This window comes from Mus caroli, chromosome 9 (assembly GCF_900094665.2).
Source record: "Mus caroli chromosome 9, CAROLI_EIJ_v1.1, whole genome shotgun sequence".
Lineage (NCBI taxonomy): Eukaryota > Metazoa > Chordata > Mammalia > Rodentia > Muridae > Mus > Mus caroli.
This window is the reverse complement of record NC_034578.1, coordinates 109,921,647-109,934,808: the sequence shown is the minus strand read 5'-3', so window position 1 is coordinate 109,934,808 and position 13,162 is coordinate 109,921,647. Positions and strand designations below refer to the sequence as shown.

The 13,162-nt window shown below is 48.3% G+C and overlaps 1 protein-coding gene across 1 annotated transcript in view; it reads right to left on the bottom strand.

Moving 5' to 3' along the window:
- Nucleotides 1-1,130: 1,130 nt before the first annotated feature.
- Nucleotides 1,131-13,162, bottom strand: part of Glb1 (galactosidase beta 1) — a 71,746-nt gene continuing 59,714 nt past the window's right edge. Inside the window, exons 15-16 of the mRNA XM_021172646.1 lie at nucleotides 12,532-12,786; nucleotides 1,131-1,685 (exon numbers count right to left, since the gene is read on the bottom strand). Of these exons, the coding sequence (XP_021028305.1) occupies nucleotides 1,482-1,685; nucleotides 12,532-12,786 (459 nt within the window). The 3' untranslated portion in view covers nucleotides 1,131-1,481. The remainder of the gene's footprint in view (nucleotides 1,686-12,531; nucleotides 12,787-13,162) is intronic.

Below are 13,162 nucleotides of genomic sequence, written 5' to 3'. Positions count from 1 at the left end.
AGTTAATAAAGGAAGGGGGAGGGAACCCAATTTCCCGCCAAGTAACTCGGGGTCCAGTAGCAGGACGAACACGTGTGTGCCTCCAGACGGCAAAGGCAGGTTCCAGCAGTAGGTAGGCGTGGCAGGACGAATGAGCCGGTAGCTCCACCCTTGAGCAGGCAGGTTCCAGGCTGGGGGAAGGGAGGCCACAGTTCCCTTGTTCCCCCTCTCCCCATCCCCTTCCCCCCCTCTCCACGTTGTCATGGCCAGACTCTACTTCTCTACTCTCTCCCTCTCTCTGCCTCTACTACCATCTTAGTTCTCCTCCCCATGCCCTAAATAAACTCTATTCTATACTATATCGTCATGTGTGTGTGGCTGGTCCCTCAGGGGGAAGGGATGCCTTGGCATGGGCCCACCGAGGCACCCACACACACACCTCACCACACCCCCATAGAACATATTCTTAGACCTCTTTATCTTTTTATAACCACAACACGTACTATGATGCCTAGTTTTGTGCACTGCTAGGGAGAGAACCCAGTGCCTCTTGCATGACAAACGTGTTTTATCAACTTAGCTACAGACCAGCCCCACGTTAACACTTTTTTTTTTTTTTTGAGACAGGGTCTCAAACATAAGCAGAATTACATTTTATACATCCTGTATGTGCCTAGACACTAAGACATCCCTGAGAAATGACACCAAGATGGGCCTCTGACCTGCATACCTACATGCATATACATGCAACTCCATACATACATGAACATGCACACACACACACACACACACACAGAGAGAGAGAGAGAGACAGAGAGAGAGACAGAGAGACAGAGAGACAGAGAGACAGAGAGAGAGAGTTCTATTCAATTGTATAGAGAGACCATACTACCTACTTCGAACAACCATTAATCTTTTAGGTGATTTGTAACTGGAGATCTCTCACCAAGCAGATATCACAGAGATTCAGAAACAGTCAAAAGCAGGATCAAAAACAAAGCCCTCTTCTCACCCAAACCAGCTCTCTCTTCTACCCACTTTGTACCTCAAGCTGGTGAAGTAGCTTCAGCCAGCCCACTCAAGTCTAGTTGAGATTTAAGTCAGACCTTGGAATTTAATACCTGCCTGATATATTAATGACAGGACCCCTACAACTTGCGTACCAATTTTATTCAGCAGAAAGATGACGTGATTATTTCAAATCAGGATAAAGGACAGTATTCAAGTTTTGCTCCAACTCTTGCACACCAGCTGTGTCTTCCTGTGGTGCCCACTCCCTTCAGCCTTCCCGGTGGCCACTAGGGTGGGAGGTCAGGCAAGGCAGGGCTGCAAAGTCACCAGCAGGGTACACACATACCAGAAATGTAGCTTCCATTCTAGCACAACAAAGGCGATCCGTGTAACCACAGTAGAGTTGTGCTCCCCGAGGCTCAGTCTCAGAGGTTCAGCCATGAGTCTTGACCAGACTGGCCTGGAAAATGGCCACTGATGGTCAAGTCAGGTCAGGAAATGACCGGAGTGTCAACAAACTCTACTGTACACAGCTCTGGGGTCCCCTCGCTGCAGGGCGCAAACTCCAGCTCCAACACTGTGATGTTGTTTGGGGCTGAAGTGGTCAGGATGTTCCTTGGCACGAACAAGGTCATTTGTGGGCCCATTGTGGGCCAATATCGGCCGAGGTTAAAGCCATTGATCCATACTTGACCCTAGAGAGAGAGAGAGAGAGAGAGAGAGAGAGAGAGATTGTCAGCTGAGGATCACTAGTATCAGAGAGGCAAGAGATGCCTCATAGAGTCCAGCATCCCAGTATCCCCCAGCATCCCAGTATCCCCCAGCATCCCAGTATCCCATGTTAGGTGGTAGAGCTTCTTCCAAATACCAATTCCTGCCGCAGAAGAAATGAATTTGGAGCCTCAGATTCCAGAAGCTACAGACTTCAGTCTTGGGCCACACCTCACCACATTCTGAGATCCACCCTGGCTCCCAAGAACTGCCTGTCTGTACCCCCAACCCTCTCTGCTATGGCTGCCCACACCCTCCAGCAGGAGAGTCTTCCTTGCTCTCTGCCCCACAGAGGCAGGGCTCAGCCATGCTGCCTGATGTGCAATAAGCCCGCACACAGTCTAAGAACTGTTCCCCAAACAACCAGGGAAGAATGTGAGGGCATGTGCGGCAAGTGCTACAACCTCAGCATGTGAGAGGCTACGGTAGGAGGATCGGTCTGAGTTTGAAGGCAGCCTGGGCAATAGAGTGGGCGTAAGCCACAGGAGTGGGACAAGACGGGGATGGCAGCAGAGGCCTATGCAGGAGAGTGTCTACATTATTGTTGGGTGTGCAGTTCTTGTAGCTTTCCTCCGAGGGATGTGGGGAGAATGGCTTGGAAGACAAGATTTTCAGTCTTACAAGCTGTGGGGATGACTCCTGTGAGCAGGGACGCTGCTTCCGGAACAGACACACTCAGGATTCAAGGGGCGGCAGAACAGATGGAATAGTCTACTGGGGGTGGTGTGGGGTCACACATGCCAGAGGTAAACAGAAGATCTGGAAGAGGAGGGAAGGAATAGAGGGCGAGGGCAGAGGGGACAAGAAAGGAGAGAAGGAAGGAAAGAGAGTGGTCCTCGTGGTGATTCCTCCTGCTCATTTTAAAATGAACTATTAATTAATATTTGCACAGTCTTTCTGTACAGCAGAGACTAGCCTGAACTATCTAGTCCAGATAATCTCTGGATTATATATATAATAATAACCTCTGCCTCCGAAGTGCCGAGACTGCAGGGATAATAAAACTTCCCTTGGCTTTATTCCAGTCCACCTGGATTTCTTTCCTGGTTTCCCATCTTATTCTTGCCCGCCGCTAGCTGTCTGACCTCAGGCAGGTCTCCATTTAAGGTCCCCCCAACCGTGACCCCCCCCCCCGTCCGCCCAGGGTCGATGGCAACACACAGAGTCTATATAGTTTGAGAACGGTCCCCAAAGCAACCCAAGATGGAAGCAAGGGTGAGTGGGGTGGGTGCTGTAATTTCAGCCCTTGGGAGCTATGGTAGGAGATCATTATGAACTATGTGCCTAGGGGGCACAGCACATTTTGGTGGTCAGCCCAGTGCCTGGTGCAAGGAATGGGGTGCAGATGGGCTGTGCTCCTGGTTTAGTGTGGGCACCACTTACCACTGAAACAAAAGCTCTAGGCGTTCAGTGCTCACAGAAGGAGGTCAGCGACTCAAAACTGCCTGTCTGTTGGACTAAGTCATTTAGAAAAGGGTGGCAGTTTCGAGGTTCTCAGAACTGCTTTAACTCTTGTTTTTACGCGGGATCTGTTATCTCTCTCCGTCCTAAAAGGCATAAACCATAATAGTTTCACCTGGGCTTTATCAGCCCCATCTCAGCCAGAATCCTGTTTTCACGATCTTGAGACCAGCTCCTGATTTCAGTTGCCCTGAATTAGTTTTGACTAATTTTTACCTATGTGCCAGTGTACATAAATAGGCTGGGAAGACGGCCCAGTGGGTAAGAGCCATGCCGCGCAAGCATGAGGACACAAGTTCAAGTCCCCAGCAACCACATAAACGAGCTGGGTGCTGTCTTTCCCATGCCTGCAATGCCAGTGTTGTGGGAGACTGAGACAGAGGACCACTGGAGTTTACTGGTCTCCAGCCCAGCTCCAGGTTCAGAAAGAGAGTCTGTCTCAAGGTGGTAAGGTGGAGAGCCAGAGCAGGACACTTCGATTCCTCTGACCTCCTCCCCTGTACACAGGAGCATAGCACACATGTACACGCACATACATGCACAAATAAGTGTATATATGCGTTATTGTTTTAAACATCATATGGCATTCAATGGTACGAATATACCAATTAGTTTGGGGGACAGGTTCTCTCTCTTTTTTTTTTTTTTTAAATATGTAGCCCAGGATGACCTCAAATTCATAATCCCTCTACTTTGGACTCTTGTACGCTGGGACTACAGGCATGTGCCAGCGTGCCTGACTGATATACATTGTTCCCTGCTCCCCGCCTTTTCTTCAGTGTTAGGGATTAAAGCGGGGCCTGTGCGTGCTCCCACGACACTACATTCCCTAGGAAAATATGCGGATGGCTACTCACTCCTTTGCTACTGAAAATGGGTACTCGGGAGTTTCTAGCTTTGCGTTCTTAATAACAGTGCTGTCAACAACATTTTAAAAAACCGTTTTTTTTTTTTTTTTTTTTTTTTTTTTTTTTTGTGGTTTTTCGAGACAGGAACTCTCTTTGTAGCCCAGGCTGGCCTCGAACTCAGAAATCCGCCTGCCTCTGCCTCCCGAGTGCTGGGACTAAAGGCGTGCGCCACCACGCCCGGCTTAAAAAACCGTTTTAATTGTTTCTGTTTGTTTGTTTGTTTGTATTATTTCCACCAAGACAAGGTTTCTGTGTAGCCCTGGCTGTCCTGGAACTTTGCTGTAGACCAGGCTGGCCTCAGAGATCAATCAACCTACCTGCCTCTGCCTCTCAAGTGCTGGGATTAAAGCACCTCATTGGCCTTAGGGTAAGGTTTTAGTTCTTTGGTTTTGCTAGTAGCCCCAGCTGGCTTGGAACTTACTATATAGACTGCTGACCTTGAATTTGCAGTGCCTCTCCAGCCTCTGAGTCTGTAGTGCTAGGGTAATAAGTGTGGACCACCACACTCGGCTTCCAGTTAAAAGCTTTCAAGGCTTTCTTTAGTTTCATTTTTACTAACTTGCTTATCATTTATTTATTGAAACAGGGTTTCTCTACATAGCCCTGGCTATCGTGTTACAAAGAGAAACACTGCCTTGAAAAACTGAACTAAGTAACTAAATAAATTTAAAAATAAGTAAACTTTATGCTGAAAGAGTTGAGAGTATAGCTTAGTAAAGGACTCTTGCTTATTAGCACATTTGGCTAGTCTAGGCTACAGTGTGAAACCCTGCCACCAAAGACCAAAAAGAAAAATATATGCTGAAATTAATCTTGGTACATTATTCTTGGGAAAGCAAAAGGATATACTAATGAGGTGACTGCAGGGGCTTGGGGGTGTCCCATGGCAGTCCCAACTTCTACAGTCCATGTCAGAAGCCGACTATCTCTGACCATCATGACCCCAGCCCACACTTCTACTTTCTGCTATTAACACAGAGGTGACGGCAAAGCGGAAGTTCCTGTAGGGCCTGACCTACTTCTCAGTGAATGTGTGTCTGCCTTAACTTACCCTGACAAAGCCAATCTTCCTGGAATTTACAGTGAAGCTTGCTTTCTTTATTTTTTAAATTTATTTTTACTTCATGCACATTGGTGTTTTGCCTGTCTGTCTCTGTGAGGGCATCAGATCTTCTGGAACTAGTTATAGTGGTGAGCTGCCACGTGGTTGCTGGGAATTGAACCTGGATCCTCTGGAAGAGCAACCACTGAGCCATCTCTCCAGACCCTAGAGTTAAACTTTCAATACTGTCTTTTGCTTTGTTTGAGACAGGGTCTCAACAGACCAGGCTGGCCCGGAAAGCAGAACTCTCCCTGCCTCTGCCTTCCAAGTGCTGGGATTAAAAGCGTGCGCCACCATATCCACCCCTCAATACTGTTTTAAGATATTCAGATGTCTCTTTAAACATGAATATAGGTTGATCATGGTAGCACATCCCTTTAGTCCCAGCATACGGGAGGCAGAGGCAGGTAGATTTTTAAGTTCAAGATCAGCCTGGTCTACTTAGCAAGTTCTGGGACAGCCAGGGCAGCATAGTGAGGCCCTGTTTTAAAAACACAAAAACAGCGAGGTAATAGACTATACTAAAGGAAATATGGGTGCTCGGAGGGCTCAAATCGGAAAACGTGGAGGTCTGTCCTCAAGGTTCAAATGCTGTCACTCATAACTTGTCTACACTGTGCTGTGAGGTTGAAAGCTTGATTCTATAAGGTAAAATGGCAAGGAACATGCTCAAAGGTATGACTATAAGCAGATCCCCTGAAATAAGCAAAGGGGAGTGAACTTTTCTTCCCCTCCCAACCCCATGGCTATCTGCAGATGGTGTGACCCAGGTCTTAGTGTAAGAAACGAAGCAGCTCTGTGGTCTCCTGTATTTTAGGAAGTATTCTAGGATACCTTTCTATTTCCTAACAAATACCCAAGGCATTCAGCTCAGAGAAAGAAGAGGTCTGGAAGCTTTCAAATCCATAGGCAGGTTGCAAAAGTACCTCCCACCCTCTCTTTCTCTCTAACACACACACACACACACACACACACACACACACACACACACACACACAAGCTCGCATCAAACTTTAAAAGATGAAGAAATCCAAATGTGGTGTCTACATCTTTAATCTCAGCACTGGAGAGGCAGAGGCAGGTGGATTTCTGAGTTCGAGGACAGCCTGGTCTACAGAGTGAGTTCCAGGACAGCCAGGGCTACACAGAGAGACCCTATCTCGAAAAAACAAAAAACAAAAAACAAAACAAAAAACAAAACAAAAAAACAAAACAAAAAACAAAAAAAAATGAAGGTTAAAAAAAAAAAAAAAGAATAGCCAGGGCCCTGTCTCTAACCTTCCAATATGAAGAGGACAGGGCTGGAATGCGGCTCACCAGCCCGAGTACCTCTGTTCTTAGAGCGGATCTATGCTTTGTTCCCAGCACCCACACGGTAGCTCACAACTGCCTGTAACTCCAAGGGATCTGACACCCTCTTCTGGCCTCTGTGGGTCCTGCATGCAGGTGGTGTGCACACATATACCTATAAGCAGACAGACACTCATACACGTGAAATCTAAAAAGGCATGAAAGGTTGAGCAAAATGACTCACCTGAGAGCCAAGAAGTGAAAGAGAGCATAAAAGATCAGAAACAGAATCCCAGTGTCCTGTGATGAGGGCACATGCACACAAACATGTGAGTCATCATTGTGTGCCATTCATTCATTCATTCATTCATTCTGTCTCTCACACACATACACAGTAAAATAAGCTCTGTGTACTAAAAATTATAGCGAACCCACTTCACCTGGAGTTATTGCGCTTGCTGGGAGAAGCCCAATCACCTAGTTTCTGGGTTCACAGGGTTTGTGAGTGAAAACTATGAGTTAGACATAAAGAATGACTGTGTAGGGTTAGCACCATTGCAAGCTGACCCCTGCCCCACACTGTGGGAGTGGCTTGTAGGATGATAGACACCCACGGGCTTCTCAGTTTCCAGCTTAAAGCCAGTTAACACCCAGTCACACCCCGGTACGATAAGCAGCAGAGTCATAGTCTGCCAGTACTCGGCATTGGGAGTGACATCAGGGGTTTTCACCCTGTGCTTTGAGACAGGACTGCTCACTGGTACCTAGGGCTTGTTAGTTAGGACAGGCTAACAGGCCAGCACACTGCAGGACTCTGCCTCTCTCTGCTTCTCCAAGGATAAGACACCACCACCACCACCGTTTGTAGCTTTTTACAGCTGTGCTACGCTTAAATTTACACCCAGATGTCACACGTAGGGAACACTTTTACCTTATCATAAATCATTTAAAAATATTTATCTGGCTGGGTGGGGTGGCACATGCCCTGTAACCTAGTCGAGCCAGCCAAGGATCCATAGTGAGACCCTGCCTCACAAAACCAAATAAATAAACCTGAACAAAAATGATGTGTGTGTGTGTGTTCATGCATATCATGTACACTCAGGAGCCAGGCAGGTCAGACACAGCTGTGAGACACCAGGTAGGTGCTGGGAATCAAAGCTAGGCCCTCTGCAAGAGCAGAAAGTGCTCTTAACTGCTGAGCCATCTCTCCAGCCCCATTCTTTTATGATGCTCGCTCAGCACTCTTTTGAGTCAGAATCTCACGGGTTCCAGACAGGCCTTGATACGCATCTGGGGGGGATGACCTTGAACTTCTCCTGCATCTTCCTCTACCTCATGTGTATTTTTGGAGACAGGGTTTCTTTGTGCAGCCCTGGCTGTCTTAGACTCACCGTATAGACCAGGCTGGCTTTGAACTCACAGACATCTGCCTGCCTCTACTTCTTGAGTGCTAGGATTACACCACACACAGCTTGGCGTGATATTTTAATGAAAGAGTCATCCACACTCATTTCTCTTGGATGGAGATAAGCAGAAAACATGCTTTTGTCCCAGCACAGCAGGACGTGGCACACATGACCCACACGTTCTGACTGTCACCAAAGCCTGGCAAACACGCCTCCCTGAGAGTCTACAGTCAGTCGGTGCACAGTGCAGACAGGCACTGACCTGTATGGACAGAGCAGGCACGCCTGACCCCTGAAATCCCCCAAGCACGCTTGCTTCACCAGAAAGCCACATCCGACCAAAGAAAAACCAGAGCAATCAAAAGTGGTGCTTTTATCTCACGGACCGAATGTATCAAGTGATTTCACTCACGAGATCAAGTTAGTTCCTGGGTAACAAATGAAAAGAAAGCTAAGTGGCCCTGGGGGAAGGGGGGAGCTCTGAGGAGGAGGAAGACAAGGGTCAGCGAGTATAACCTAGTCTGAGAACTGCTCAGGCCTCAGTGTCACGTGGTCAAATCCTTTCTCTTCTCCCAAACCATCAGCTGAAGTGTTCCTCAGGACAGGGTGAGGCCCAGGAAGGGGTGACTTATCTGTGTTCATGGAGGGCATGCTGGGAGGCATTTGCTTGTTTGTACGTACGTATATGGAGACCAGAAGTTGGCTTTGAGTACCTCCCTCTGCTGCCTTATCATTATTGAATTTCATGGATATATTTTGCCTGGCTGGATCCAAGTCTGTGCATCATGTTCATGCCTGATGCCCACAGAGGTTTAGAAGAGGGTATCATATTTCCTGGGACTAGAACCCTGGTCCTCCAGAGCAGGGACTCTTCACCTCTGAGCCCGGGCCCCAGCCCTCTCCAGTACTCGTCACCCTCTTTTTGGAGGCAGACTGTCCCCACTGGACCTGAAGCTGTCTCACTGACTGTCCAGGAACCCTCAGGATTCTGTCTCTGTCTGTGCGGCCTCCTAGGTGCTGGGGCGAGCCGCCATGCCTGACTGGCTGGAGGTTCCCCAGGCTCTCCCGCATCGTAATGTCTCACCTTTCATTCTGTGCTCCCTGCAAGGCCGCTGGCCTCCTTATTTTTAAGGGCTAATGTCCTTACCAGCTTTTAAAGGTGTAACACAAGAGCTGCCAAAATCCTGTATCATTGTCCTGGTTAGATTTTTTTTTTGTAAACCTCACACAAGCCAGGGTCACCTGGGAAGGGGGAATCTCAATTGAGAAAATGCCTCCCTTGGACTGGCCCATAGCCAAGTCTGTGAAGTCATTTTCTTGGCTGATAATTGATGTGAATGGGGCTTAATCCATTGTGGGTGGGGCCATCCCTGGACAGGTGGTCCTGGGTTCTATCAGAAAGCAGGCTAAGTAAGCCCCGGGGAGCCCCTCCATGGTCTCTGCCTCAGTTCCTGCCTTCAGGTTCCTGCCTTGACTTCTCTCAGGGACAGACTATTACCTGGGAGTATATTGAAATAACCTCTTTCCTTTCCATGTTACTTTCGGTCATGAATTTTATTACAGCAATAAAAACCTAAGATGCCATTGTAAAGAAATGTAATTGGGACTCTCTGTAGAAGCCTATACTGTCCTATAAGGTGTGTGGACCTGTCTCTCCCCCTACCCCAACCCACCCCTAGCTGTCTACCTTTCTGTATAAGCCTTGGGGCTTACTGGATGCTTGAGGCTGGAGATGTACCTTGGTCTATGATGTTTTGTCCTCTGACTATGAGGTTCTGAGTTCGATCCCTAGAACCCACAAAAAAAGCCTGGTGTGTTGGTCCATGCTTTTAATGCCAGCACTGGGGAAGTGGACCCTAGTAGCTCTAAGGGATCCACTGGCCAGACAGCCTAGCTGAATCTGCAAGCCCCAGGTCCCAGTAAAAAACTTCCTAAGAAAACAAGGTGGGGCAGGCTAGCTGGCTCAGCAAATAAAGGGGCTTGCTGTGAAAGTCTCAAGATCTGAGTTTGATCCCTGGAATCCAAAGTGGAAGAAGGGAACTGATGCTAAAAAGTTGTCTGTGATTCCTGCGTTCACACACACACATACACACACACACACACACACACACACACACACACACACACACGTGTGCGCGCGCATGTTACCTGTCTGTGACTCCTGTGTCCACGTTCACACATGTCAGCTGTCTTGAGATTCTTATGACCACACTCATGCACACATCACCTGAGATTTCCCTGTCACGCTCATACACACACACACACACACACACACACACACACACACACGTCATCCACACAATGACAGTAATAATAAACCAAGTAAAATAAAGTCAAGCAAGCAAAACAGAAACAGGGTGGATGGCTCCTGCAGTGTTCATACAAGCAGGCCAGAGGTCAACCCAAGGTCTCCTGGAGCCCGGGCTGCCCTTGAACTTGCTATGACTTGAATCTAGGATCCCCCTCCCCACCTTCTGCTGCTGCTCAGTACCACTTCACCCAGTTTTATGTGGTACTGAGGACTGAGCCCAAGTATAGCAAACATGCATGGATACATACCTACATAGATATATACATACATGGACACATACATACATACATACATGGATACATACATTCATGGATATATACATGGATTCATACATATATACATGGATACATACATATATATACATGGATATATACATGCATACATACATACATGGACATACTCTATCAAGCCACACTCCGGTCTCTTTTGTCTTTGTAATTGTCACAATGCCTTGGGTGGCCAAGTCTAATCTAAGGCTGGGTAACCAAAGCCTGAGATTTTGTGCTAAACTGGAGTAACAAGAAGACATCCTGTGGCATGAGAACTGGGAGAAAGGCCTGGCTTGGGAGCCCACACAGACAAAGAAGAGCCAGCCGCCTCTGATGGCCACAGCGCCCTTCACCTTCTTGTCAGCAGGGGGAAAACCAAAGGTGACCTAGGAGGCAGAAAGTCCCCTGCTAGCTGCAGGGGGGGGGGGAGGGGGGAGGGGGGGAGAAAAGACCCAGGGGCACATCTGTTCTCAGCCCTGAGAGCCCCTGCTGAGAGAGAAAGGCTGGTGAACCACCAGCAGAGAAAGTGAGAAGAGGGGTTGGTTTTGGGGAAGAAGGCAGGCAGAATGGAGCCTTCCTTCTAGAGACCACTGGGCAGGAAGTGAGGACAGAACCTGACAGGAAGTCCAGGAAACAGGAGATCCAACTGACAGCAGGCAGAGAGGATGAGGTCCCAGGACAGGGGAGAGGAGGACCAGGCTTCCCAGGCAGGCAGAGCTTAGACATGGAGAACATGGTGGTGGGCAATGCACAACAGAGGCCTCACTGTGGTCGGTACATGACGAATCAGCCAAGAGGCCAAAGACGGTCACTTCCAGGGGGCGGGAAGGGACGGACGAGCGTCAAATGGACCAACGGGTCTAGAATTTTTGTTTGGTTTTGTTTTGTTTTGAGACAGTCTTTCCTGCAGCCCAGGGCAGCCTGGAACTACTGTAAGAATTAAATTGCTATGGTCCATTTACAGTATGAGGTTTGCTTAGAGTTACTCAGTCATGAACAAGCAGGGGGCACCCGTGGTGCCCCTCTCTCCCAAGATGGGCAGTTAGCACTGACCTCACAACTCTGAGAACCAGAAGACTACAGTTCCACCCAACAGTAACCTAGCAACAGCTTACATCATCATCATCATCTGCCGCCAGATGTGTGCCAGGCGTATAAGAAGACTGCTCACACCCCAGCTCTCTCTCTCCCCATCTTCTCTCTCTCTCTCTCTCTGTTTCTCTCTCTCTCTCTCTCTCTCTCTCTCTCTGTCCTCTTCTCTCCCCTCTCCTTTTCCTCTGCCCTCATAGCCCGGTTGCCCCATTTCTGGGGTCCCATTCCCTTCCCCCCATAATAAATCTTAACACTAAAAACAAAGAAGAAAGGAAGAAGAAGAAAAAGAAAGAAAGAAAAAGAAAAGAAAGCATTTTAACACCGGGCCTGATGGTGTGTACCTGGAGCAGAGTCAGGAGCACCAGAAGTTCAAGGTCATTCCTGGCTACTTAGCAAATTCAAGGCTAGCCTGGGCTACATGAAATCCTATGCAGACAAAAAATTGTTCCCTTCATAAGCAGCATATAAAAAGGCCCTGGGGATGGGGGATGACTCCATGGCTGAGGGTGCTTGCTAACAAGCTCAATGACCCGAGTTCGATCCCCAGGACCCACACACATGGTGGAGGAAGAAGGCTGATTCTCATGGCTCTGACCTCCACGTTTGCCTTGGCAGGTACATGAAAACACACATTTGAACACACACACACAAGTAAATGTAATAAAAATGAACAAATAGGTCCTAGTTCTTCCTGGAGGAAGCCAAGTGAGCTGCCATTCACTGAAGAAAGTTGTCAAGGAAAACGGGGCAGAGAAGGACACCTTCAAGCTGGACACTGGGTCCCTGAAGATCTGCCACAGTCTTGTTCCTGCACGAGTGACGCAGTAGGAAACCCTCCCCACATCACACAGCATCTTACCAGCAGCCTTCTGATTCCTTCTCAGTACTGAGAACCTTGAACCCAAAGGCTTTTCATGAAGATGCATACCTTGGACCACCCAGGAAACTGGATGAAGGTGTCCTGTGGCAGGTCTGGGATGCCCGAGGGGATGGAGAAGTTGCCCACGTAAAAGGTGGGGAGTATGAGGTCCGAAGAATTGGAGGTCGACCGTCTGTCAAGGTGACCCTCATCACTGGCCTCCCGGCTCCAGAGATGGTTGCGTACCATGGCCTCAGTGTCCAGTGGGAAGACCGTCCAGTTGGTGAGGACAGTGGAGTTGAGAGTCATGTTGGAAATCAAACCCTAGAAAAAGGAAACACAGAGCCATGAGCCAGAGGTGAAGCAGGGACTCATGGGAGTCACTGACCTCTGGGGAGACGCAGCAGGAAATGAGACTCTGCTGTGTGGACAGCAGGTGACACAGGTCCGGCTGGAGGCTCAGTCCAATCTACTGTCTTGGCAGGAATGAAGATATTCCTTCCATCTGTCTGTCTGTCTGTTTTGTTTTTTTTCAAGACAGAATTTCTCTGTGTAGCTCTGGTTGTGCTGGAATTCGTTCTATAGACTACACTGGTCTCAAACCAACAGAAATCCGCCTGCCTCTGCCTCCCAAGTGCTGAGATTTAAGGAGTGTGCTGCTACCACCTGGCTCTTTATTTAAGGTTTTTTTTTTTTTTTT